The sequence below is a fragment of the Salminus brasiliensis genome, chromosome 8, assembly GCF_030463535.1.
Source record: "Salminus brasiliensis chromosome 8, fSalBra1.hap2, whole genome shotgun sequence".
NCBI lineage: Eukaryota > Metazoa > Chordata > Actinopteri > Characiformes > Bryconidae > Salminus > Salminus brasiliensis.
In genome coordinates, this window is record NC_132885.1 from 22185186 (window position 1) to 22212932 (window position 27747).

Here is a 27747-nt window from a genome sequence, read left to right on the forward strand (position 1 = left end):
TCGCAAAGTCAAAGTGTGCACCGCCGCCGCATTGTAAACTGCCGAGTGTCACTGGGCAGGATGCCAACAAAGACGTGTTTACTGTTAACAGTAGGGGGAGATGGGGAGGTTTGCGGAGGGCGGTTGGGGTTCATGTGAACCCTCCTCCTCTCCGTTGCCTCCAGCAGCATGGATCTAAACCCAGACTACTGCTCGCCGCATGGGGCTGCTGAACCAGGCCTCCCCAGGCCCTCGGAAATAGAACCGGTACCACAGGGGGGCCAGGGAGTTTCATCACAGAAACTGGCTATAAGCTCCTTTCCCATGGATGTTTAAAGTGATGGAGAGATTCATTTCCAGTAGAGAAGTAACCCTAAAACTGCAGCGAGTAAGTTTTAGCTGCAGTTTTCTCTGAGACTGGAGCATCATCTAAGATCATTTAGGCCTGAATGGATTGTAAGGTGGTCATTTTTCACCCCAAGAATCCATTACAGACTGAAGACGCTTTCTCATTTTTATTCATATACAGTGCCTACTTTACTGCCTACTTTCACAATTACTGCCATCTTTTGGAAGGAAGAGTAAGAAAGCTTAATCTTTGAATCTTCTGGTCTGATGAAATCGGAAAGTACAAAGAAATGAAATCTATATTTAAACAAAAACAAACAAACTAAATTTTCGCAGAAATATGGTACCAATATGGGAACTGTTGCAGTACTTTGTGCACCCTCCCTTGCCCAACATATCATCACTGAATCTTCTCTTATAATGCAGAATTAGGTAGATAAGGTAGGAGAATACATCTAAAAGGATCTGAGACTATTCATCTGTTGAAAAGTTATCTGGCTCTCTTGATCAACTCATCCCAAAGGTTATTGGTGTGGTTAAGATCAGTGGACTGAGTCACTGCAAAAGATTAATAATGCGATCAGATAATATTTTAAATAAGAGAAAATTGGGGTACTGTTCCTCTGCAAGCTCTAACCACTTCCCAGCCCTCCTGACAGTTAGATGCCATTAGAATCCATTGCCATTTCTGTGAAACCATCATTTTGAACCATCACTGTGATCTTTGTCAATCATACAATCTCTTGATTGTATGAAAAGACTAAATATCAGTGGACACTCCTTCTTTACCCGCTACTTTATCTTGCACTTATTGCCAACACAGATGTGCAAATGCACACACACAGCCTGTCTTGTTCCTGTAGAGAAGTATTGCTTCTCTAGACTCTCTGGAGCAGATAAACATCAACCTATTATCACCATGCCTAATGTAAGCATGAGCTGAGCTGAGAGGGGTGTAAAGACCCTAGCATTAAGCTGTGGAGCAGTGGAACTGTGTTCTCTGGAATGATAGTAATCCATTAAAATACATTTGGGATGCGTTGGGAAGAAGGATGAGGTGACACTCTTATCGCTGTATGCAATCAACTCCTCATAGCAATTCTCCAAAATCTAGTAGAAAGCCTTTCCTAGACAGGAAAGACAGGTACTCCAACAACTGCAGGAGAAATAGTTTCTTAATACCCTTAATTTCAGAAGAAACAATGAATGAGCAAGTGTCCCAATACTTTTGTCCCATTATTTGTCCATCATAATAGCTTATTCAAAGTGTTTGAGTTAAACAAACACAGTTTAATTGATATTAAGTAATATTTGAGATACAAAACAGACCATTTTTAATAGTGTTTTAACAGTGTTTGAATTGATACTCCTCTAAGGAATATAATTATATATCTGATTATATGCGATGCATAGTTGAGTCTATAGATGCCAATAACACATTTAGTCTCAAACATTTTCCTAGCCGTTATGCTCATCTTTTGCAAGGTTGCCAATCATTCTGGAGGGCAGCGTGTAACCAAAATGCGGTAACTTTTATTTATATTTACAGGAAATTTAGCAATAAAAAATACAGTCCTCCACAGCTCCACAGATTTATAAGGAAATAAGAGACTATACAATCCACTTAATAGCACAGAATTACAGCACAGTTTCATCACTTAGCTCAGCAGCAATAAATCTAATGAGGATGCATTTGAACACGCTGTACAGTGTCCTGTAAGTGCCACACAGCCCTTTACAGCTGATAAATAGCCTTTCATAAATGGTGTTATGCAGCAGAGGTGCAGCTAGTGTGGGTGTGATAAACCCCAGTGAGCAAGCCCGTGGGTGTGCTTACGTGAGCACTGAGGAGTTAAAGGGATACTCCACCAAATTCACGACTGTGCAAGGTTCCTTCAAAGCTCCAAGGCAATACATCACAACAGCTTGTTCTGATGACACCTCAGTCCGTTCACTGCAGAACTGTCACAGGCCCATAATTCTTCCAGTCTTAGAAACAGATGCATCCACCCTGTCTGGATTGAACTGAAGCTGTTACTTCACCAACTGCTCGGAGGTCTTCACGACTACCTGGAAGTGCTCCAGTGTGGGTTGCTTTATCTACTGCATGCTTGTCTTCCTTCTTAGGTTCAAACTAGTACCCAGGGGCTGTCAGGCAGGCAGTTCTCTCAGGCTTACCTCTTTCTAACCCACAAGGAATTCTCATGCAGAGGTCTATAAACAGGTGAAATCCATATCAAAATTAGCTCGGAGCTAACTCTGTCACTGTGAAATAAACTAAAATAAACAGCTACCAAACTTGACTTCATGCTCTTCCTGTCTCTTGCATACTGTGTATGAGTTTATGTGTAAGTATGTTGTCTTTGTTAGAAATAAAGCCTCATGTTCATGGAATGCAAATCGTATTATAAAGTGAGACATTTTTTTCCATATGGTGTGGTCAGTTAAGGGCTTAAAAAATTTGACAAAAAAAGAAAAATATTCTTTTAAGATAATAATAGTTCTCAAGGTCACTAATTATTACAGCAGAATAAGCCAAAATTATTTTATCATAATTTTGACAAAATAAGTAAAAATCAAGAGAAACCAAAGCCAAATTCAGACTGAATTAGTGAATCAGGGGGACTGCTGTAATAAAGAATGCTGTAAAAATGACATCTCCCCAGTTTATCATCCAAATGCTTGCATAATATAGTCCCATGAGAGTGGCAATGGTTCTTGTTTTAGTTTGGGATGAAGCACAGTTCCAACAAATGGCCTGATTTCATTTAATTTTTTAAGAATTTGGTATCTAATGAGGGCGGACACGTACACTCTGAGACTAAATACAGTGCATTGCAACCAAAGTGAGGCGACATCTGTGGCAGCAGTGCAGTAGTAGTAGTGGTTCGGTGGTTAGAGGGTTATTGATTGCAGGGTTGTCGATTCAATACCTGTATCTGCTAATTGCCACTGTTCCAGAGGCACTGTAGTGTGCGTGCTCTGACTCTGTACTCTGGCTGTCTAAAGTGGGATATAAGGAAGAAAAGACTTGTTTGCATGGTATAAGCATAACAACAAATAAGAGAACAACTTCAGAGAACAATAGTAAATAATTCAGTCTGTAATTTTCTCAGAGGAGATGGGTGAAAAACACAAACACGGTTGATCCAGATATAAACTTATAGAGGAGCTACATGTAATCCCATCCAGATAGGGCTTAAGTAATTATGTCAACATACTGAAGCCCAGACTCCCAGTGTATTTCAGTACTTCTTTATTCTTCTATTTATTCCAGTGCCTGACATTGTGACCCTATGTTGTGAATAGAATGTAATCATGTGGCTCATCCTGTGGCAAGTTCATTGCCGTGCAGATGTGAGAGATTTATGGACGTGTAAAGTTTTTATCACAGACATTCCCCTGATAAAGTAATCCAATCTGCATCGGGCTTACATCCAAATCTTAGAAAATAAGTGGGCTTTCGTAAGCGATAGCATTGTGTTAGGGCACAGTGACAAAATGTACACAGGTATTTACACTGGGAGTGAACTCTTTCATTCAAATAGAGTGCTTATGTTAACATGCTTCACTGCTGAAGCTATTATGCTCATATCTCTTCACAGGAGAATTTACTTTATTACAAATTAACTCACATTTTCAATGCAAGTCAATGCAAAAAATAAATGCATAAGTAATTCGGCCCTCTGTATTCTACCATTCATCATTTCAAGCTAAGCTGGTGTTTCCAAATAGTGCTATAAATGAAAAGTAAGATGATGATGCAAATGAAGCACAATGGAGAATCTTGTTTAAATATATTCATTTAATAGTGTAACTGTGTCTGGCAGGCTGTCTGAGGCTCACATAACTCATGTATTCTACAAGGCCATGCTGGAGACACAAGTGTCTTATACAGTGAGTAATTGCCTTAATTAAACCTGGCCTGTGCAAGCTCTCTCATCCTGCAGTATAACAATAAGGAAGGTTCAATGGTGTGCAGCTCATAAAATATATATGGTATTTAGAAATAATCAATAACCTGCTCGGCTGACCGTTCTTGGCTCCGTCTGCAGGGAAGAGCCAGCGGGCCCTCGCTGTGCCTCAGTGTGGGCCTTTCTGGTTCACTGTGTGTTGGCATGCAGGTCAGAATCCACCCCCCTCCCCCTGAAACCTCTAAAACTTTAAACACTCCCCTCTTGGGAGGCTCTCAATGGGGCCCTTGTCCAAGGCATAGCACTCCACTGTGAGAGGGGGAGGCCTGAAAGTAGACATATTTACTTTAAAACATCAAACATTTAGCGAGGCTGATTTACACAAGTGTGCTAGTGTGCCGCTTTCCCTCCCAGGAAGTGTTTGTGTGCTCGCCACCTTTCCGCGGGACGGGAGCAAGCCAGGCCGACCCGTTCCACAGTGGTGCCATGTTAATGCATGCTGGTGCGAGGCTTCATCCACTGCAACTGTGCCAAAAAGAGCCATACTACGCGGTTTGATAGCACATGGACATCTGAAACTGTCCCGCTGCCTTGAGGAGTTGCTTCTTGTGGCACTCAAGGAAGACCTAATGATCTAATAGAGAACAGATTCAACCATTCAGCATGTTAGCTCACCGCTGTGCACGGTACTCACTTTGAAGCAAAATGAGGAGCGAGCTGAAAGCCAAGGGGAAGGAACAAATTAATTGGAATGAAATTCCAGGTGGGCTACATGAAAAGAAAATCTACTACACCTCAGCTTGCCGGTTTGTTCTTGACTAACGGTAAGCTGAGGGCAAAGTCATCTGTCTACATAGAGATATTTTACCTCACCAATTCTCATTTCCTCCCTCAAAAAGAATTAAGGGATGTCATATATATGAGAAGGGAAAAATACATGCCAGCAAAAATGCTCACATATGAATCAGAGAAAGACATCACTCCTCACACCTAGATGCTCCTGCTGCATCATAGATGTTAAAGAGACTCAGATTGGATAAGATCAAAGTAATCAAAAAAATACTGTGCAGAGGTTTTAAGCACCAAAACACATGATTTAAACCATGCTTGCTTGTAAAAACTCCAGATCACATTAAAACAGATGCAAGTAAATAGAAATACAGTGTGTCAGTCTGTCCATTTTGAAGAAACAAATTAATATCTTATGAGTTAGTTAGAAGAACAAAGCTTGGTTCCAAATTTCTCCTGGATGCTCCCAGCCAGCGCATGGATTTATTCGATTCCATCACCAGCTGAACTGAGTTAACATCATTAAACACCAATTTACCAAAGCAGGTGTAGGATTATAACTATACACAACAGTAGTTTCCCATCAGGAGAGCTGTGGAAATGATTTAACGAACACGGCGATGTAAAACCATGACTTTTTTATTAATGTTATTTGTATTTTTTGTAATATTAGTGTTTTGCTATATAACCAAATAAACAAATAACAATTAATAAACAAATAAACAATTACAACCCAGAAAAAGTAGCTTTTCATTCAATTTTACCCAAATTTCTTTGCCCAGTACTCTATATCAAAGAAAATTCTTTTCGAATGAGAAAATTAAGTAACTGGACAGCTAGGGTTCATATGATACCAGCATTTCAGCATTAATACCAAGTGTAGTATCATAATGCTTGAGAACAAAACACTCTACGGCAAAAATGTAATACCAGATGTTTACTGGACTAAACGTTTTAAAGCTAAATCAAATTCGTTTTTTTTGTTCAATCGTTTCTCAACTCAATCAATTACAACTCGCCAGTCTTGTGCTAGCTTAATTGAATAAAGTACTGAAAGTACTTACATTTAGGACTGAATTGTTTGCCAAATTGCAGTACTGAAAATGTAAAAGTATATTTTGTCCAACAGTATGCACAACTTTCTCTAAAATACCATTGCCAATTGAATGGGATACTCTGGAGTAGCCAAACTTAAGCTTAAGGTCACCATGTCCAGTGGCAAGCGTCATCTACAGCAGCAGTTCCCAACACACCTGATCCAGCTAATCAGCTAATCAACACAGTGTTTCTGAGGTGAATGGCAGTGTGTTAGAGCAAGAAACCACTAGAATCTGCAGAGCAGGTGATCTTTTAGGACCAGGCTTGGGAACCACGAGATCTAGAGGGGTATAAAGTCTCCCAAGCATCAGACAGTAAAGCAGTGGAACTGTGTTTTCTGAACTGTTGGAGCTCCATCCAGTTCCTTTGGGATGAGTTGGAGTTGATTTTCGGTGTAAAACTATTGAACCAGCATCAGTATCCGACCTCACCAATGCTCTGCACAAAAGAGTTAGAGATCGTCACATGAGGGGGACAAGTCTTTTTAATTACAAGTTTTTGGAGGAAGCAGGTTAAACATTTTGTGTAACATTGTTTTTTTTAAGCTGCATATTTAAAGTGTCACCCCTGCCTTATTCCATCTGCCAGCTGCCAACTGCCAGTTCTCTGAATTTACAAAGTCTCTCAAGCATTCCATACACTACATCAACATTAATATTTAGCTCATATAAACAGCCTCAACCTCATGAATAAGCATCTAAGAGGGGCCCCTGTAGTGCTTCACCGACCACTCATCTGTAAAATAGCTAGCGTACTGTCGGAGAGTGCAGGATGGGATTAGAATTACGCATCGGGAGGTGGTGGCCCCCATATTTACTGTGTCGTTTGGAACTGGACATTAATCACTGTTGCACAGAGTTCTGTCTGGGTCTGCATTTGAGACAGACCTTTGTGCCCCCGCAGAGAGCTACTTATCACTATAGAAACAGCCGCCAAGCACGCTAACCAGGCCAGTGCGGAGGGAGAATGTGGATGCTGAACATAGGAGTACTGTGGAAGGAACAAGCATGTGCTGAAATGTTAAAGTGGAAACGCCACTGGGCATCTTTTTCAGATGGATAAAAGAAAATTCTGAAACACAAGCTACTAGGCATGTCCCACGCAGCTTTTTGTTCCCCTTTCAGATCTGAGTACCATAATGCTTTATGTCTGTAAACATAATTTTGGTAGATAGTTTTGGTAGAATGAGCTGCTTATTAACACTGAAGTAAAATCCCTTAGTTTTAAGTAAAGCTAGCCAATTTGTTCAACTGCCCATTTTATAGCATGTTTAATATCTTAAAATATGTTATGACTGACTGCCCTGATAATTTAGCTACAGTTACTTTAAAAACACTGCAGTAAAAATCACTTAAAGCTTCCTAAATCATTTTTCTCACATTTTGAATGTAGAGCTGGACAATATGACAATATTTTATTGTATTGTGATAAATATTGTTATTGTGGTACACAATATGCTTTTATGAGTGTATTGTGGATATCGTCAGTGCTTAAAGAGCATTGATTATATGCGCATTTTATTACAAAGAATATAATCAGTCTTATTTAATTGAATGGAGTGCAGCATATTTTAAGTAAAAGCATGGTACTCACTATGGGAGAGCATTTGGATAACAGTTTTTTAAACTTTTACACTGCTGGTGCATTTTGTCTACAAAATACTGTGATAAATATTGTACATATTGTATATATATAAAAAAATAAAATAAATATCGTGATATAAATTTTTTCCATACCGGCCAGCTCTATTTGAATGCACTGTTCAGCACTTGTCTAAAACCACAGACACGTCAAAGTTTTCCCTCTTTTAAAAAAAATAGATTTTCTTGATAGTTCCATTTCTAAGCAGCGACAATGCAGCAGCAAGGACGTGTGGGGAATGTATTTCATGGGCAAAGATGGCTGAAAATGAACAAACGGCTGGAGGACGAGTACAAGAACCACAGATACTACAATACGATACTATAATACATTGCATTTTCATCTTCAGCTGACACCCAAACTATGAACAAAATATACCTGGATTGGCCTCAGTCCACTGGATCAGATTGGGACAACCCTGTGAGCTGCAAATTGAAGCGCTGTGTGAAGATAAGTCTGATGAACCTATCACCTAATCAGATGATCTAGGGCAAAGCCCTCTGCTTTCATTAGCCTGAACATGGTGGCCACTCAGACTGAAATACTTTCTTTTAAACCCTGTGCACTGCTTCTCCCCAAGCCTGTAGGTTAAAAAAACGGTTTAGCGAAAAATCAATTTTACACTATTTTCCCCTAACTGCAAGTGTAGTCGACCAGCCAAGACATGTTTAGTGTCTAAAGTTGTCTTCTATTTGGATGTCATACACTTCTATTATGTCAGCTTCGCTCCACTGTAAACAGGTTCTGTCTTGTTTGGGGCAAAAGTGTATAAAGTACATTCTGTTATTGAATCATTACTTTAAGAAACGTCCTTTGGGGCCTCCTCAGTCCACTGTGAAGCCTGTTTGGATTCTCAGGGCATACAAGCACTAATGGAGTAGTCAGGAGGAAAACTGAGGCCCCAAGAGGAACGTTTTAGGTCAGAGAGATAAGAGAGGGCAATGGTCAAATCTCAGCATGAATCTTGAATGCACCTGGAAATTGACTCCAGCTGCTGTTTTTTTTTTTTCTTTTTTCAGATAAAGGCACCAAGTTTTAGCCCATAGTCTGTTCACTGCACTGGAGGCGACTGTAGACAAAAGCTCTATTTATATCTCATTTCACAGCAGGAGAGTTTACATGGCCTGGCATTGTTAATGAGAAATCACCTCCCTGCAGTCTCTGGAAAGGTTTCAGGGGTTATTATGTGTGCCTTCAGAATCTCCATCAAAAATCAATATCACAGTTCATACAGAACTGAAAACAATTGTACTGTGGCTGCCTGAGTATAAAAGAAGGGCTAATAAAAACAAGTACTAGCCTGTCTCGTTATTGACTCGACTTGAATGAAATTGACAGCACAACCGTTTTAGTGCGTAATAAAAAGCAGAACTATAAATAATGTTCTTAAACGTCTGCGTTTCATTCATTTAACTGCACTTGAAACCCTTGATAAATAAATGTTACAGCTCTCCATAATACAAGAAGGAACTAGTGCCAATGTCCACAAAATACAACTATACATCTAAACAAATCAGTGCTCATCAAGGGTAAGCTGTGAAACCTGCATCGAAACATACAGTAGCTAATCTCATTATTGCTGTAGGTGATGACGATCATCTAGATCGCTGTGTCCCACAGCTCTGATTCCATCTACTGCATGGAAAACCTCCCTTCACTGCATACTGTGCACTCAGGTGTAAGGAAAAACAATGGGCCTTATCCACCAATATCTCCCCAAGAATATCCTAAGAAAAGTCCAAACAAAAAGACTTTTTAAACTGCATATTTGTTCACAGATATGCTCTTATAACCATGAATCCCACTGTCTTACTCATAAACTGAACAAATCCCAAATAAGAAAACACTGGCTAATGTTAAAATCTTTCCGAAAATTGCACAAGTGGATTTGAAGAAGAAATTTCTTCTGAAGAACAGTTGGTGAATGAGGCCCAACGTTCCCTTCCATCAGCAGTCTTCAAGTACAAATTTTCGTATGAAGAGTGGCTGTTCAATAGTACTGGCTTTCATGATTCTGTTCCTTTTAATCTATCACAGAGCTGGAAGGAGGCATCTCATTTCACAACAGTTTGGGCACGCTGACCTAACCCTACCATTGTTGTGTCTAATCAAAAGGTCATTAACTGTGGGACACGGCAGCAATGTGGCTTGGAATTACAACTGGGACATTGGAATCTTTTTTTGTATTATTCAAAGTGATGGATGGGATGTAGGCATGTGACATTATAGTGGCAATAGCAATAGAACAATGCAAAATACGTTGTGAACAATCTTTCCAAAAATGTCTCACTGAGACACTACCGATGGCTTTTGTTACCCATTTTAGGAAAACCTCCATAGTAGAAATGGCATGATACCCATTTTCCAATGTATTTTGAAGTGAAACACAGTATTAGGGAGGGTCTCTGAGCTATCTGAGTACTTTCCCTCCATTATGCCCTCTTAAAAAAAATAAAGGTGCATCAAAAGGTTCTTGGAGCAGTGCTATAAAAGAACCACTTTTGGGGTTAGAAACTTTTGGTAAAGAAACTTTATACAGAGTGAAAGTACTTTTAAAGACTTTTAAAGGGTTCCTAATACTCACACATCTCTATAACACATCTCTATATATGGCATCTAAAGCGTTTTTTCTATGGCATCGCCCCAAGAACCATTTGATGCACCTTTATTTTTTAAAATTCATTACACTATATTACAAAGTGAACAATATGACAATATTTTATCATAAAAAAATCCTGTTTACATGGATGTAGTGAATTAAAATCCCTGTCCTAAGAGTTTCTGATAGCAGTGTTAAATACATTAACAATCCCAGAACCTACCAGTGGGACCAAACCTTTATTACGCACTCCTATAACTCACATACAACTCCTTTGCACTGTAGTCAGTGTAGTTACAGAATAATACGTCTTAGGGTGTAATATAGCTGAGATTTTAAGGGGTTTAAATCTGGCACTACTCTCAAAACAAGCTATTTTTAATTGAAGCACTTCGCTTAAGATGAGCATCTAAAAGTAGGGCTCAAACTGCTCAAACACTCCTCTACCCACCCCACAGCAGGAAATACTAACAGCAGCCCAGCTAACAGCATCCCATCTCACATTGGGAGTGCGTGACATTTCAGGCTACATTTATTGTAGGATTGGATTGGATTCTTTTCTTTCTCTCCAGTTTCGATCCAGGATTTTCTGCTGATATTGAGTCGATACCATTATGCATTATCCATTATCCACAGAGCTGCTGTAATCCTTACCTCGCGAATACGAGCTAAGAAAATCAGACGATACCAATACATAGCCGATCGATTCTTCCATCTCTAGATACAGGCATTATTTTTTTTCATCCAAATTCCGTAAGAATATTGAATTGTGAGCCCAGCATTGTGAGTTTGCTATCATAAGTCAATTCATGGGCTGGGTGTATCATTACACCCCTAGCCATCTCTACTGTATGTACAGTGCTGTGCAAAAATCTCAGCACCCTTTATCTCAGCAGTAAGTGTGTATATGCATGTAAAATGGCCATATAACATTCAAATAAATTCAAATACACATATATGCAAAAGTGATAAGAACGCCTTGTGTTTGCAAGTACAAAACACTACATCCAGATTTCTCCTAAATGCCTCCAGTTTGGTAAAATGCACCTGATTTCACCAAACCACCAAAAAAGAACACCAGACTGCCACAAGGAGAGGCGTGAAACTTGTTAAGCGAGCACACTGACATCCATATAATCACAACTGTGTATTCATTGCAATATTTTGTATTTTAAGCATATTTTTAAATAGAATTGAAAGCAGGTGCCTGATGTGTCATTTGTGTTATTCATTATTCAACACTATCCTTTCCACACTATCCTTTCTTCAGATTACTCTCTTGTAGACTTTCCCTGCAGCCAACATGACTTTTGTTTCATGTCTAACGAGCTGTCTTTCGGAGTGGTCCAAGCAGCCGTGCAGCGTTAGCTCACCGAGTTCAGCTTATGCGCCACACAGGGGGACGGTGGTTCCAATCTGCCCTCAGGATGCATGATTTTCCCAGGAAACTTCCTACCTTGTGATAATGATTAAGGGGAGAGACCCATAGGCTTTCCTAGGCTGAAGACGTAGCGCAGCAGCTTGGACCTGGCAGTATTAAATCACTAGAATGAGGACAATGTTCCCACCGTGCTCCACAAAAGCTCTAACACCCATCTCCCATAGTAGGGTAGGGTCGCCCATTGCACTGAATGGGCCCCCTTTCTCCAGCTTTTGGGGGCTTCACCATCAACACCATCAATGGGAATAGTGTTCCTCCCCCACAATGGGCAAATCAACTGTGGGAGCATTTCGGTCTCTACCCCTTTTCCCATCTCTTCATTGAAGCCTCCTTGCACTGAATAGAGAACAATGTTGGGGAAAAGACGCATGCCTTCACGTCCGCTTAGATACAACAGCATCCCTCCCTCATAAGTATAGCGCACGGATCCAGCACTCCAAAATCTCATGCAGAACTGACATCATGTTCTCCTCCTCTTATTCTTACTTGGGATAGTAAGAAGCTGGGAAGAAGTTGGAAGCTATTTATTTCATCCTTCATTTGAAGGCGCTAATTAATCAAATGTGGAAATGTGCTACAGTTCGCCCAATGGCAATTTTCATCTGTAGTCAAAGTCAAAGAAAAGGGTGTAAACAGAAGAGCTCATGAGAATGTAAGCAGATGCCAAAACACATCGCTGATACAATTAAATCCTGAGAACGCGTATCAGCAGTCAGGAACATTAAGGCCATGCAATCACATTAGGCAGTCGAAACATTAAATTCCACTCAGAGGAGGAGGGGCAAGCCCGTGGTGACCCAACATCTAGTGATGCATCTCTGTGCTTTAAAGGATTAAGAAGATTCTCATTGGGAAAAAAATGACTCTTGCACAATAGCAACAGCAATGGCTTCTGGGTGCGAGTGCTTGGAACTCCGTAAACAGTCAGTTTTCTTCTTTTTGTTGTTGTTGCTTTTTATTATGTGAAGAAACTTACTTTTCGCTACTGTTATTTTAAGGCCCACTATCATGGAAAACTGAAAAATCCCTTCGATTTATTGAAATACAAAAGTCTGAAGTAAAATATCAATATTAGGGATGTCCTGATCAGGATATTTTTCTATAATGAGACATTCTGGACTGGTTTATTTGGTTTAATAATTTCTCTACAAATCATTTTATAGTGTGTTTAATATCTTATAGCATATTGACCTGAGGTCAAGTCACTTTGTGTGTAAAGTGGGACACACTCTGGACTGATATCAGGTGTTTGTCGACTGTGTTCTAGTGGGTGAATGTGCTATGTTTCTATAGCATGTGTGCATTAGCATTAGCATTAGCCTCCACTCAGTTCGGAATACGCTCTTCAGTGCTGGTTTAAAAACAAAAGAAAAGTCGTGTGGTTCTCCCGCTAGTAAAACAGAGCGTTTTACTGATAGTTGTATAAAGTTACTAGATTTTGGAGCATTGCTGTGAAGATCTGATTGCATTGAGCGACAAGACTATTAGTGAGGTCAGATGATCACCACCCCACCCCAACCCCAACTCATGCCAAAGGTATATGAAGAAGCACCATCATTCTAAAGAACACAGTTCCACTGCTCCACAGCTCAATGCTGAGGGGCTTTATGCCCCTCTAGCCCACGCCTGGTATTAGGCATGGTGCCAAAAGGCTCGCCAAATGTTTATCTGCTCCAGAAAATCTTATTCTATTGGCAGCACTTCTCTACAGGTACTAAACAAGCTGTGTTGGGTGCAACTTAAAATAGCTGAATGCATTCATCAGAAGGGGTGTCCACAAACATTTGGACATACAAATGAATGAATGAAGAAGTACCTAATTAACATTTTAGTTTGTTGTAATGTAAATGTATCATTGTAAAAGCTAACGTGATTACATAGTATTTGTGTCAGGCCTCATTTCGGTACTGGTTCTAAAGCCTGATTTGTTTACATTCCTGACATGGCTTACTTTTACACAAGCAAATCTGCTTAAATTCATGACTAGTTTCTATGAAAGCTTTTCATATGAAAGCTGCGTAATGTCTCTGCCATGACAGAACCAGATACAAGTTCTGATTTTGAAACAATATGAGAACAATAGAAGAACAGTAGTCTTCAGCTTAAAAAAGGCTTGTAATTTTGGATCACTGCTACTGGTGCATTCATCATGTTCACAGACATAAGGTAAATGGCAGCTGATGCTGTCAAATGGTGTATAAAAATGGTGACAAAAACGGTACTCAGCATACGTTCAACGCACTCCAGTATGTCAGGCTTGAATTGCAAGCCTTGAACCACTGCATAAATTGAAGCGCGACAAAGACAGCGAGAACCGCAAGCAGCTGGTCTTGCTTGATTGGTATAACACGAGGTCCATGACAATAGTACATAATACATAATTATCCATTTCAGAGTTTAATTGTTTCTATTTCTGCTGTTGGCTGTTTTCGAGACAAGCTGACAAAAGGAAAACACAGGAACATGATAAGACTTCAGACAAATTGAGCTCCTTCAGTCACATCAAGTATTAATTAAGGCTGCAGACAGTGAGCAGCTCAGTCATATCGTAGATCACATTTCACAGACTGAGGAGTGCGCAGTCATCCATCCACTCTGAGCTTCACACTGCTGCACACTCATAAACAATACCCAGCCCTGCCCCGTCGAAACTGAATGGACCCAGACAATAATTCTATCTCCTCCCACCTTGTTATTTTTAGTGTACGGCTCGATTTTTTTCTTTCTTGAATCAAGCCCCTGAACTGCTTGAGAAACATTCATTCGATTCCTCCCACCTAGCCATGCCATCTGCACTGCCATAACAAAGCCAAACAAAAGACGCTGTGTGACGCTTGTGCCAAAAGCACAGCTAGTCCATCTTTTCGAGCCCTGACGGCACAGCAAAATAATGAGGGTTGTTTTTATAAAAAACAACAATTCACACCAAACTGGAGGACCGCTCTGGAGCTCCAGTGCTGCTTTTTTTCTGGAAAGGCCTTGCATTTACTAGGCATTGGTAGCAACATCAGCTGTACAGAAATAAGGACCAGGTTTTTAAACGGCAAGGAAGTAGTCGTACTTTGACAACGCCATTATTTGTGATATAGCATGGAAGCGATTCTTAAAAACGCTGGTAAGTTCAACTGACCTTATTACTGGTTTTCTTTCGTACCATAATTTTTTGGTTTGCAAGTTCATGTCCCTGGTAATATTTGATGATGTTAATTTTGATTCACAGCATTTACGAATGTTATATTTAACTGTAATGTTAACCAAGGCAGAACTGCCCTAATTTCTACTGTTTATAAATGTGTTTGTACCAGATATCAGCATCAGCCCACAATTCCCATGATGGTGAATGCCTAAATAACAGAGATGCCATTTGGTGTATCGGTATTGGCTAAGATCAGCCTTGTACCAAATCTAATCTAATGATTCCAGCATTGACATAAACCACAGAGGGGCTCTGTGTACAAAACAGCAAGCTGAACGTGTCTTTCCCACAGAAAACAACTGGAAGTCTCTTATGCCCTACCAATGACCCTTAACCAGACCGTTACAGCTGGATAAATACTGTTAATTGCCACAGCTAGCCTCTAATGACAATAGCGAACAGCAAAAGCACTGCTGCCTATAGCTCACCTCAAACGTAGCATGAAGCTGAAGTTTCCATTCGTCTTTTTCTTATCTGAATTTTATATTCCACCTTAAAAAGTGCAGCTTTTACATTATCACACCAAAACATAACTGCTGCATCATTTAACATGGAATGGAAAGTTCAGATAATAAGCCAGGGAATATAAGGCAGCCTATAAGAATGAGGAATCATTCATATTCTGAGGCCACAGACCAATAGCCCAGACCTAGTTACACTACTGGTTTCACCTGTTCCTCCCCCACTCCCCCTGTAAATGAGTGAAAGTAAAAGCTCAGGTTGCTCCGGGACCCTCCCTAGTGCTGAGTTTCACTTCTAAAGACATCAAGGTACAAAAGGTAAAGACGCTTCTTGAAAGTCTATCAATTCTTGTTTACTTTACTGGTGCTAATCTATTTGGTGCAAAGTTGGAAAGGAGCTTTAGCTTCATGTTTCAAGCTGTAAGTCTAAAGATGTCTTGCGGACAGCACAACCATCGGTGTTTTTTTTTCCCTCCTCTGTTTCAAAAACACACAGACTGTACCCCCATCACTAACCCATTTCTGTGTAAAGAAACCCCTCGGGACTAAAAGTGCACAGGGTACATAGTCAAAGTGACCTACTGCAGGTAAATGAGTGTACAGAGAGAGAAAGCAGGAACTGCCTGTTCTCAGGTTTGAGGGCATGTCTATGGCTGTGATGCTGCACTGTTCCAGGGTTTGTTCAGACAGACTGAATTTTAAGCTTACAGGAACTCAACAGCAGCAAAATGCACTCTGGAAGAAAACAACAGCTTGGGTGAGTTTACATCACCTGTCACACTCAACAGTTTTCACAGGTCAACATAACAGTTTGTGATAGTTCAAAAAGCTCCTCTAGTAAACACCTCAAGCACAAAGCAGAACAGAAACACGGAATCCAACAAACAGTAAGGTTATGAACATGCTGGAGGGTTCTGGCAAAAAATATATTTTCTAAACTCTTAGGAGATCTTAGGCATCAAGATGCAATGTACGCTTGCTTACAGCATTTCAAAAAGAGTGGGACGCTCTGGAGCAAGGAACATGCGCCTCTGTGTCGGCTTTAGGGCTAATAAAGCCCCTAGTTTTGGGCTGTGGAGCAGTGGAAGTGTGTTACCTTCGGGATCCAGAACTAATCATCCAACATCAGTAATCAATCTCACTCAAGCTCTTGTGGCTGAATTCAATCAAATACACACTGCACTGTTCCAACATCCAGGGTAAAGTCTTCCCAGAAGAGTGGAGGCTGCTACTCCAGGAAAGAGAGGACAAACTCTCTATGAATAGCCCTTGATTTTAGAAGAAGCCTTGGGTAAACAGCCGTCTTCTGCGCTATACCGAGCACCATATCACAACCTACCATAAAGGTAAACAAACTGTTATGGAACAAATATGGAAATTCCTTTGATTTGTTGCCTTGTTTATTTGCATACCGCAGTGGTTTGTGATATGCCAGCGGCTTACACTGGGATCATGATTAACAACGTCAGCCCCTGTTCAAAGTTACGGCACAAAAAAGTCAACACCTGCAACAACACTGACTGAAACATCTGCAGTGGTTGACCGGAAAGTTTGGAAAAGTGGGCTGCGAGGCTGGGTGGATCTCTACGAGCTTTTAAAGCTGTTCAGAGAGAACTTTATCTTGCCTGTCTGGCTGCACGCCGCCGACCGCGCTGTGTCTCTGAGCATCCTTGTCTTAAAGCTGGATGACTCGGGTAGAGGGCAGAGGAAGAGCTCCAGGCACCGGCACTCTTTTCCATGCAGTCACGTCTGCTGCCATTCAGATCAAGTTTCTCTCCATTAAACTTTCATTGTCATTGTGCGCTCTCGATTGATGTCTGAGCGTCAGAAATAATTCAGGAGACGCGTTTTAAATATGCGCCATTACAACTTTGATGAGGGCCACTGAGTCTTTACTCGCCGGGTTTATATTAATGAGCAGAAATTATTTACGGAGATACCGAGTGCTTTTGGAGGCAGACACAGGGTCCTCTACACAGGGTCCTGTTTCTATGGATGCAACAGGGCCATCATAGCTGCCCAGGAAGAGCTGCTTCACGCTTGCTTTCAGAGAACCTTTAAACAGTGAGCTTGTGCATTTCAAGCTGATGAGAGCCCTCATAAGTTCATTACAGATGAAAACCTGTTTTACATCTGAAAGAGAGGCCCCGGGAAGCAAGCAAAACACATGAATCAACTGGCACATGCAGGGGGGGGGGGGGGGTATATGAATATTAATACTTTTGTCAAGCACATCTAAACTTGTGGCTGGGAGATGTTAACAGGCCGCCTTAAAAGCCCAAACATACAAACAATAGACCCGCATGCAGCTCCTTGCATATGACCGATGGCTATATTTTATGATATGTCAGCCCCCCTAAGAATGAGTCATAACATGATTACAAAGGCCTCCAAGAGGTTATTACTTTGCTTTCTTTCCATCGGATATTGCCAACACGCTGCAGGCGAGCACTGACAGACAGAGCAATCAAGACAATCAGCTCAGAAAGCAATATAGGTGTGTGTGAGGCTCTTCTAATTGACAGAAGCTGCTTGCTTGCTTGCTTCCCCATGAGAGTTTCAAAGCAAATGATGCCACCTGACGTGCAAAACAAAGGAATGCCAATAGACGTCATGGATGTCCATCACTGTAGCATAAAGAAACAGAAGACATCGAGGCTGTTACCACGCACCATTCATTCATCTGCTCTATGTGAATGAGGCTACATAAATATTGATAGAAAATATGTGAAGTGTAAATGAGCACTCAGGTTTTAGATACCCTACTTTCCTAAAAATCCCCCCGACGCAGCAAAGCAACCCTTACTTCAGCAGATTTCTTTCTCTGGTTTTCACTTAAATGCAAGACAATGGGCTTCCAGGTTAAGATGGGAGAGGAAGATCAAACAGCTGTTATTTTAAGGCAGAGGTGCATGCTGCATTAGATATGAGCCACAGCCAGAGCCCCAGAGCCTTGAAAACACAGTAACGCAGGTCAGCTCCCCTGCCCAAGTACATGTGTTCTCTAAGAAATTCGAAAAAATCTTCTTCCCCGGCATTCGCAATGACCAGACAGTCTGTGCCAACAGACACACATATTACAGTCTGTTCGTCCATCTAATGTGAGCACTGTGTTTCGCATGATGAGAGCCCATATCTGTGCTGTTGAACTTCACCACCACTTTTACTCTCTCTCACCCATCAAAAACTACTCAACAGTGCCCCCTACTGCTCCGGACTGCTTTTTGGCTATGTTTAAGCATCACTGCCACAGTTGTTCCCACAAAGGACTTGTGGATTTAGGAAGATAATGACCATTTCAATACATAAAATGCACAGCAAAATATAAAAAAGGGGGACCAGACAGCTGTGAGGCCTTCGCTGCCACAAAACAGTGAGGGAAAAGCTGGGACACAGGCGGACTTGATTATCAGATGGCGTCAACTGCCTTAAATGACTATTCTCAGATTTTCATGGGTTTTCTTTTCTTAAAATAAAGTATATATCATGTTTTGTTTAACGCGCTGTACATGTACTCAGCATCTTTCAATCTATTAAACATATATAGTCAAGGACTCTCACACCAGGCTACCCTCACACCATGTGCTTAACCTGTAGCCAAACAGAGAAATCAGGCTTGAAAAGACTCAAGATCAAGACTTGACCTCCTCAGACTTGAGGAAACAGTCCCTATAAAGCCCAGACATACATTTACTGTGGTAAACAATTACGGGCTCTTTTGGAAATTCAGTGTTTTCACCAGAATGGTATTATTATTATTACCAGTGGACCCAACAGGCTGTAGGAACCTGCTTTAGCAGGCTGATCTTAAAACCAGGAGCACATGGAGCATTGGGAATAACACTGGGACAACACTTCTAGCCAAGAATCAGAGCTAATCTTTTACTCCAAGAGCTTAACCTTGCAATTCAGCTGAGGCAGAGCGAGAGAGAAAGTGATCTACACTGATTAGAAGAGTTAATAGAAAACAGTTCTTGGTTAGAAAGTAGTTGTGAGAAATGTGAGCAGACCAAAACTCCTGGTCCCAGGACGGAACGTGAGGTGCAAGTAAATCTGTAGGGCTCCAAAAGAAAGAAACCCTGACTACTCTTCTCTAGCTTTGTTAAAGAAGACCAGCTCCACTGTCTGTATACAGAATGGAGAGCAAATATCAGGAGACTATCAGAAAACTAGAGGAAAATAGAGGAAACACTTACTTGTTTGTTTACAAAACAAATTCCCATAAACAACTGCAATCTGCAAAGTGCCCAACCAAAAGCATCCCCAATAACCACTTCAGAGCTCAAAGTAGCAGCAATATTACACTATAGTTTTGAACTAAAAATATTTTTATATATATATTTTGCTGAAATAAAATTAAAAAAAAGTACTGTCGTTATTGTGGAGCAGACCCATTTCCAAATATCCACATTAATAAGAGAAAGCAACCAGCAGCAAGAACAGCACGAAATGCTGGAGCCACAAGTTCAGAAAAAGTAGCACCCTAACGGTCCGAGCAGCAGCTTTCCCACAGAGCTTTATTTCTGTCAGATTTTGTGAATTCAATGATTTGGCGTTACCTTCAGACGTGTCTCCGTGGTGGTGAATCCGTGCCGTGTGAACATACAGCGCAGTGTCCGTCCTGTGTGTCCGCAGACCTGCGCGTTATCCCTGTGTGAGTGTGAACGGCTCTCACCGACAGACCTGCAGCTGCTCACTGCGCTGTGTGCGCTGAGCTCAGGATACTACAAGGGCTGCTGCAACTCGCACGCGAGGGGGGGAGCCAACTCCAAAGCAGCATCAACTCAGATAGCTCTCAGCCAAACTGCACAATCCGACATGCTGTGTTTCTTAAAGGGGTTTAATGTGTATGTGAAGGATCGTCCCCCGTTATCACTGTTCATTTGGGTCAGGCTGAATGATCTGGTCGGATCATCACCCCTATGGAAGCTCGATAGTCTGTTCCTATAATCTATGAAGCTCCTGATTAACTGTTTGGGGTTTGTGAATAAGCACTGCTGCGAGTCCAGACCACTCGTGAAACTTTTAATGGAATAAAACTATATATATTTATTATTCAAACATTCTACACATTAAATCGATATTTAACAATCAAGCTAAAATTCACTGAAATGCACTGGTGAAATTTGCCTTGCTAAAACTCACGGTGTCAGATGATATGTTAGTTTGCATAAAAAACTGAAAGGTAGTTTTAAAAGGAAAGTTTTAAATGAAATTCATTCTTCCAGAGAAATGATAGGTCTACTAAAACAGAAAAAAAATATTAATTCATTTTATACATTTTTTTTTAAAACAACCTGAAGCCCCCATAAACACCATAAACTGCACCTAAAAGTGAACTCCATTACAATCTCAACATCATTCAGTGGTAAAGATGCAAGCAGATGTGAGACATAGTCATTCACAGTGTTTTACATTTACATTAATGGCATTTAGCAGACGCCCTTATCCAGAGGTGGGACAGTGTAGTGTTAGGAGTCTTGCCCAAGGACTCTTATTGGTGTAGCACAGCACAGTCACCCAGACCAGGAATCGAACCCCAGTCTCCCACATGGTGTTTTAGCTCAGTGGTGTTATCTGTTGCGCCACACCAACCAACCGTTTTAACATGAAATAGTTTGTTCTAGAGAAACGTACTGACCTCATTGCAGTGATGGAGCTGGGAAACAGGGGCCATGATGCCTACAACACAAACACTGTAACTGTATTTCCTATCAAAACTTAGGCCATATTTTAAAATATAAAATATAAGAACAATGTCTCAGGAATCATGTATATATTTTCATGTAACAGTTTTCTGAGATGTAACTTCTAAGATGTATTAAATGCTTTAGACTTAGTCTGACTTAGTCAGAGTATTCAGTTTCTCGGCAGTTGAGCATTTCACATGAAACCACTCTGAATGAATTAGGTCACATCTTAATGTTTTACTTATGGAGAATTTAAAACATTGGTGAAAACATTGGGGCAATACACAGAACATCATTTAAAAAGTAAAATAGTTTTATGTTATTATTTAACATTTGTTACAATTGTTGTTGTTTTTTTTAAGTGTCTGTTTAAGCTCAACACAGTTGCTGTTCATTCACTACTACGCTGATCTCCTTTGGGAATGTCAGTGTCAGCTACTGTTTGTGTAAAACAGTTATTTTATTGTTAATAAGTAAGTTAGAGATTAGAGGCCATTTGTATCTGAATGTGTCCAAGTCTAACTGCACTATTTAACAAGCTCAAACAGAGCAGGCTACGTGTAATTACATGTAACTAGTAGACTAGCTGAGACCTGTGATAAACAAGTGCCAGCTCTAAACTATAGGGGGCTCTAGTCAAGATTCTACCTTAAATACTGCACTCCAGGTGAACCTCGTCCGCTCTTTCAGCGTCTTTTACTTAATCTGGAATTGAAATCAGGTGTGTGGGAACAAATACACTAAATTAAATCATGTGTTATCTGGTGACATTATCACCCAGCGTACAGCTAGAAGGCCTGTGTGCTTCACAATGTGTGTACATTGTGTTTTATTCATTTAAAAAATCCTAATAATCAGTTTTAATGAAGTTTTTGTGGGTTTATGGACCAAAATGGTTATACTTTATTTCTACATTGCCTTGTCTAACCTCTCTTTATCTATTAGGGTTAACAGGATTTGAGACTGCTATATGTAAATGACATATGTAAATATTTGAAACTGAAACTCAAAAACAGGCCATTTTAAGGTATATATATGGCTCTTATGACATTTGATTTTAGATACTATATGTTTAGACATGCTATTTATGTTTGGATAGTATATCATGCTGTTTTGTTTAATAAAAGATAACATACGCAGAGCTATCTGGAAAAATAGGACACAAATAGGACCAATTAGTCATGGTGTGTTAAATCACAATCATCTACAATACACATAAAGCACTTCATTCATCAAATGAACAAATGATGAACATGTTCGATTGCAGATGTGAGGGTGGGGGTCTACTCTACATCAGATCTCTTTGTACATTAAGAGGTGGGATTCACTTTGAATGAACAGAACTGATGTTTTTTTTTATAAACAGTGCCAATCAACCAAGATATCCAATAAGAACACTAAAGCTTTATTCCTCTTGTTGATGCTGAGCAGTGATATGCAGGCCTCTGTCAAAGCGGAGGTTCTAGGTAGCTGTCTGGTCTGCCTATGGCTGCCTATCGCTGGTGCCGGCCCTGTGCAGTGATGTTAGACGCCTGTGATATAACGTGCTACAGGTTATTACATCTTCTGATTTTTGCGCCACTGATTTCATCTTCTTCACACCAGCCCATGTTTTAATGACAGTGCATAGACATCTACAGGCATAAATCTGGAGCTCTGTTCAAATGACATGTTTTGTTGATGTAGAAATTGAAAATAAGTGAAAAATGAAACAGACATTAAATATGACATTTTTTTGTTCATTTTAAAGTACAATTTCTATTAATTCACTGAATTCAATGCTTTAATTTGTCTTCTTTTGCCTGGTCAGGGTCACAGTGGGTCAGTGGTCAGTACCTCACTGGACGTCAAGACGTAAACAACGGAAATATAAGGTATTCTGATGACCGCTTATTTTACAGGATTGGTCTAAAGTAGTTTCTGAATGGCTAGTCCCGCGAATTACAACAAAAACTACAGTAGTCGTTTTGTGAACTACGTTTCCTAGAATCCACTGCGCCCTCCGCGGGATTGGGAAGAGCGCAGTGCGCCTGCGCAGCCAGACGTGGCAGCGGCATCATGGCTTCTTGGAACCGCTACGGGAGACGCAGAAGAGGGAGCGAAATGCACATCTTCTTCCTCTTGGTGAGTCGCTCGAAACGATCCAGTGCGCTTGTGTTGTTTGCTGAGGTTCAGGCGATCTGTCGGTGCGCTTTCCTGCCCGCTCGCGGCGAGAGTCAGCCGGGAGAAGGCTCCAGTCTGCAGCAGCAGCAGCAGCAGCAGCAGCGGCGGAAAGTTGACAGGCTCAAAGAGAAGGAGAGAGAAGGAGCACTGGAGGCTGAACTTGAGCCCCCTGACCAGTCAGTCTTCGGCACAGTGGTTGCAGGCTCCTCTGTGGCTCATGATAAAGCGGATGTAGACGGTCTGTTGTTTATTGAAGCTGTTTGGGAGCAAAACCTTAATGGATCGGGTGCTGCAGTGTCATGTTTTACTGTACGGCTGCGTTTTTCCTAAAGCCCTGAGTCTTAGTTGTAGAGGTACAATAGACTGATCAGAGCTTTTATATATATATATATATATATACATATATATGCAAGAGCCCAGTACATCCACGTGGTCAGTCACATCCCTCACGTGGATGTTTTCGTGTGACACTGATCCTGACCCTAATCACTGTATTACAGCGTAACTGTTATATTGTACGTAGTGCTGAACTCAACAGTGGGCGTGGCCACCGTCTAGATGAACCCTGGATTGTGCAAGAAGACACTCCTAGTTTTTTTCATTGAAACAGCCTTGGCCTTCAGAGCTGATTCATTAAGAGCACCCTTTGTTGTAGTGTGTAGTGGATACCCCCTCTTCCACACTTTCACTCATCAAGTCTTGGTCCATTCAAAAAAACACCACTCACACCACTGGAAGTAATAAAGGCTACTGTAATAACTGTCTTGCCACGTCAGTAAGCTGTTATTCTCCAGGAGCTTTCCCCTCTCACATCCTGTTTTGCGGCTGCCACCGCAAACAAAGGTGCTCCTGGAGCCGTGGGGAAGTTGTAGTGTGGTTGGGCGGGGGGAGATTAACAGGAACTCCTCTGTGCTCGGGAGTGCGCCTGTGTTTGCCTCCAGCGCTCCTGCTTGTCAAAGCAATTTTTAAAATCTCTTAATCTGGATTGAGATACCCACCCCCTCCCTCCTGCCCTCCCTCGTACACAGTGGGCACAGTGTACGACTGCTGTGGTACACACGTGCCCTTCTTCCAACTGGTCGCTTCAGTGTCTCAGGCGGAGGAGCGGAGCCCGCCACCCGGACCACCACACTTGATCTTCTAGTCCAGTGTGAAGGAAAGAAGAGTTATGCACAGGCCCGCTTCTGAAGCGGGGCTCATCCTCTAATGGTGGCTGTGAATTACCCGCAGGTCGCTTTAATGGAAGCGAGGCCGAACCCCTTTTCGTAACGGAGGTGTCTGGCTCATTAATCAGGGAGAAATGAAGGGTGTTTGAGGGAGAAAAATTGGGCCAGTTTGTGCTGAATCAGTGCAGCCCTTAAAACTGAAAATGGGATGCCACTCTATAAGCAGATTTGTCATGGCAGCGGAACAGGAGGCGCAGAGGATCACAGCTTCTACCGCTGATTAAGTGGAAGTGACAAGACCATTTTTTCCCCAGGACTGGTGGAAGTGGTGTGCCTTACTGTGCAAAATACATTAACGAGCTCAGCTGAAATTTCGTGGGCCTGCATATTAAAATGTACAGATGAATGGGAAAGTTTGGGCACCACCATTGCGTTTGTTATTGGAAGATATCAGACATGAAACACTATTTTCTGAAAATCTAAATGCATAATTACTCTGGATTTATTTCTTTATTTATGAAACGATCAGTGTAGCCTTCGAAAAAGTTGGGATACCTTTACTGGTGTTATACAGAATCCATTTCTCCCTCCACCCGTGCACCCAGGCAGCAACACAACCCCAAACCATGATAGACCTACCCCATGTTTCACAGTTGGCAAGATGTTCTTTTTCTTTCTTCAAACCGTTGCATTTTGTGGCCAAAGATCTGTATGTTGTCTTAGTCAGTCCACAGGGCTTGTCTAGTTATTCTGTAGCACACTTTAAACGTTGAGTTTTGAGAAGATCACAGGTACGGTTCCTCCTTCTGACTCCATTAGGATTGTTTGTGTAGGAAACCCTGCACATTGGAACAGTGCACCACATTTTCTCAAACACTCTTGAGCCATACCCTTCTGCAGGTTCTTGGTAGTAGTCATGTGGAGGCTTGGATGTGCCTGTTTTACCAGCATATGAGTGTATGAACTCTCTCTGAAAGTTTTCACCAGATTCCAGATCTTATCTTGATCTGCACAGCTTTCCTGAGCTGCTATTTCCACATTGCTGAAACCTCAATCTGAAAACACTCTGCTGTCTTCTAATAGCCTTGGGGAAAATCTGGGCTGTCAAGCGGTTCTTTGATGACCACTGGTGTAGGTGACACTTCTGAAAGGTCTGCTTTTTGTTCAGTTTACTGTTTTTTGTATATCAATATCAGTTATTTTCCAATATTATGCAGCCCTAATTTGAATATACAGAATTGGTCTTCAGAAGCATGCCAGCTCTTGCTTAGCACCTTTTTGTGCTCGGATAGTAACGTCTCTAAAGACAGCTGTGTAATTTGTGTCCATTTTTGTCCTTGGTTGTTTTGGTATAACTGGGATTTCCGACTGAGCACTCCTTCATCTTACTTTTTCATTTATTCATTTGATATGGCAGCTTGTTTATTTTGACAGATTTTTCTTAGGGAGCTGGCCAGTCCAGAGAGACTGGGCAACAATGCTCCTCCTGGTGAAATTTAACCTTCTGAAGATTCCTCTGCCTTACTCCAATCTGTGCCCTATTTGTCTGTAAAGGATTTGTTTATTCTTTAGTTAATAATCTGTGAAGCTCTCTGTTGGGGTGTGAGGGAGGAGAAACCTTCAGAAACAGTGTAGACTTAGCCAGGTCCACTGGGGATAGTTTAGATGAAAAGACCAGCAGACTTTTAGCTACCCAGTTCAAACCAAGAACAAAGCAAACAAGGCAGAGAAGCTACCTCAGCCATCTCCTCCCTGTGTTTCAGTCTGTGAAATCCTTGCTCTCCACAGGCAGTAGATGATCATCAGCTGAAATAGTCCTGCACAGCGTGCAGTATATTCAGTCTGTTCACGTTGCCTTACATCGATTGACAGGATGCGATCAGGCCTGTCCTTCTGTGCTGTTCTGTGGACGGTAATCACAATGACTGCCTTGTGAAAGCAGTGGCATCATTAGGATAATGCCCACATTGAACAAGGCTGTTTGGTGAAAGCCAAATGGAAGCTTTTGTAACAGGTATGGGACATGATGATTGCCAGACAGTAATGGGCCTGCGGTATTGGTTCCCTGTCAGGTCTCTTGAAGAAGAGGCGCTGTTGAGAGAGGGAGACAGAGAGGGAGACAGACAGACAGAAAGAGAGAGAGGGTCAGAAACTTGATGTGACTTGACGCTACGGCTGAGTGTATTTTCTTTTCTGAATGGACTTGAAAGGCCTGGGTGTTCAGACAACAAAATCTTATACGTTTCATACATGTACCTCTATAGTGCACCCCAAGAAATTTCAAGCGCTTGCAAAAAACATTTGTACATATTTTACAGTTCACAAGGAACTCCCATCCACTGGTGGCACAGTTTTGCCAAATGCACACAACCAAGCCTATCTTGGTTGAGAGAATTGAGAAAACAGTGGCATCACAGCATTCAGCTTTTCTCCGTTCTCTGCAGTTTTACATACTTCTATGGTTAAGTTTAGTTAAGTTTAGCTTATGTTTAGAGTAACTGTTTGGTTACGTTTAGGTTAGGGTAAGGGTAATTGTTTGGTTAAGGTTAAGTTAAGGTTAGGTTAATTGTTTGGTTAATTTTAGGTGATGGTTGAGATCACTGTTTGGTTAAGTTTAGGTAAGGATTAGGGTAATTGTTCGGTTTGGGTTAGGGCAATTGTTTAGTTAAATTTAGGTTTGGATTAGGGTAATTGTTCGGTTTGGGTTAGGGCAATTGTTTAGTTAAATTTAGGTTTGGATTAGGGTAATTGTTTGGTTTGGGTTAGGGTAATTGTTTAGTTAAGTTTAGGTTAGGGTTTGGGTAAATGTTTGGTTAAGTTTAGGTTAGGGTTAAGGTAATTATTCGGTTAAGGTAAGGGTTCGGTTAAGTTTAGGTGAGGATAAGGGGTCGGTTAAGTTTAGGTAAAGTTAGGGTTAGGGTAAAGGGTCGGTTAAGTTAGGTTAGGATAAAGGGTCGGTTAAGTTTAGGTAAAGTTAGGTTTAAGGTAAGGGGTCGGTTAATTTTAGGTAAAGTTAGGGTTAAGGTAAGGGGTCGGTTAATTTTAGGTAAAGTTAGGGTTAAGGTAAGGGGTCGGTTAAGTTTAGGTAAAGTTAGGGTTAAGTTAAGGTGTCGGGTAAGTTTAGGTAAAGTTAGGGTTAAGGTAAGGGGTCGGTTAAGTTTAGGTTAGGATAAGGGGTCGGTTAAGTTTAGGTTAGGATAAGGGGTCGGTTAAGTTTAGGTAACGTTAGGGTTAAGGTAAGGTGTCGGTAAGTTTAGGTAAA

At 41.2% G+C, this 27747-nt stretch overlaps 2 protein-coding genes across 4 annotated transcripts in view; one reads left to right on the plus strand and one right to left on the minus strand.

Annotated features, from left to right (window-relative positions):
• sema5ba (sema domain, seven thrombospondin repeats (type 1 and type 1-like), transmembrane domain (TM) and short cytoplasmic domain, (semaphorin) 5Ba) overlaps nucleotides 1-20151 on the minus strand; it is a 173118-nt gene extending 152967 nt beyond the window's left edge. For all 3 annotated transcript variants that reach the window (XR_011980028.1, XM_072686122.1, XM_072686117.1), the window contains exon 1: nucleotides 20026-20151. The gene's annotated coding sequence lies outside the window, so the exon portion shown is untranslated. The remainder of the gene's footprint in view (nucleotides 1-20025) is intronic.
• A 3060-nt stretch (nucleotides 20152-23211) lies between these two features.
• Nucleotides 23212-27747, plus strand: part of pdia5 (protein disulfide isomerase family A, member 5) — a 65869-nt gene continuing 61333 nt past the window's right edge. The window contains exon 1 of the mRNA XM_072686125.1: nucleotides 23212-23280. Coding sequence (XP_072542226.1) covers nucleotides 23215-23280 — 66 coding nt within the window. The 5' untranslated portion in view covers nucleotides 23212-23214. The remainder of the gene's footprint in view (nucleotides 23281-27747) is intronic.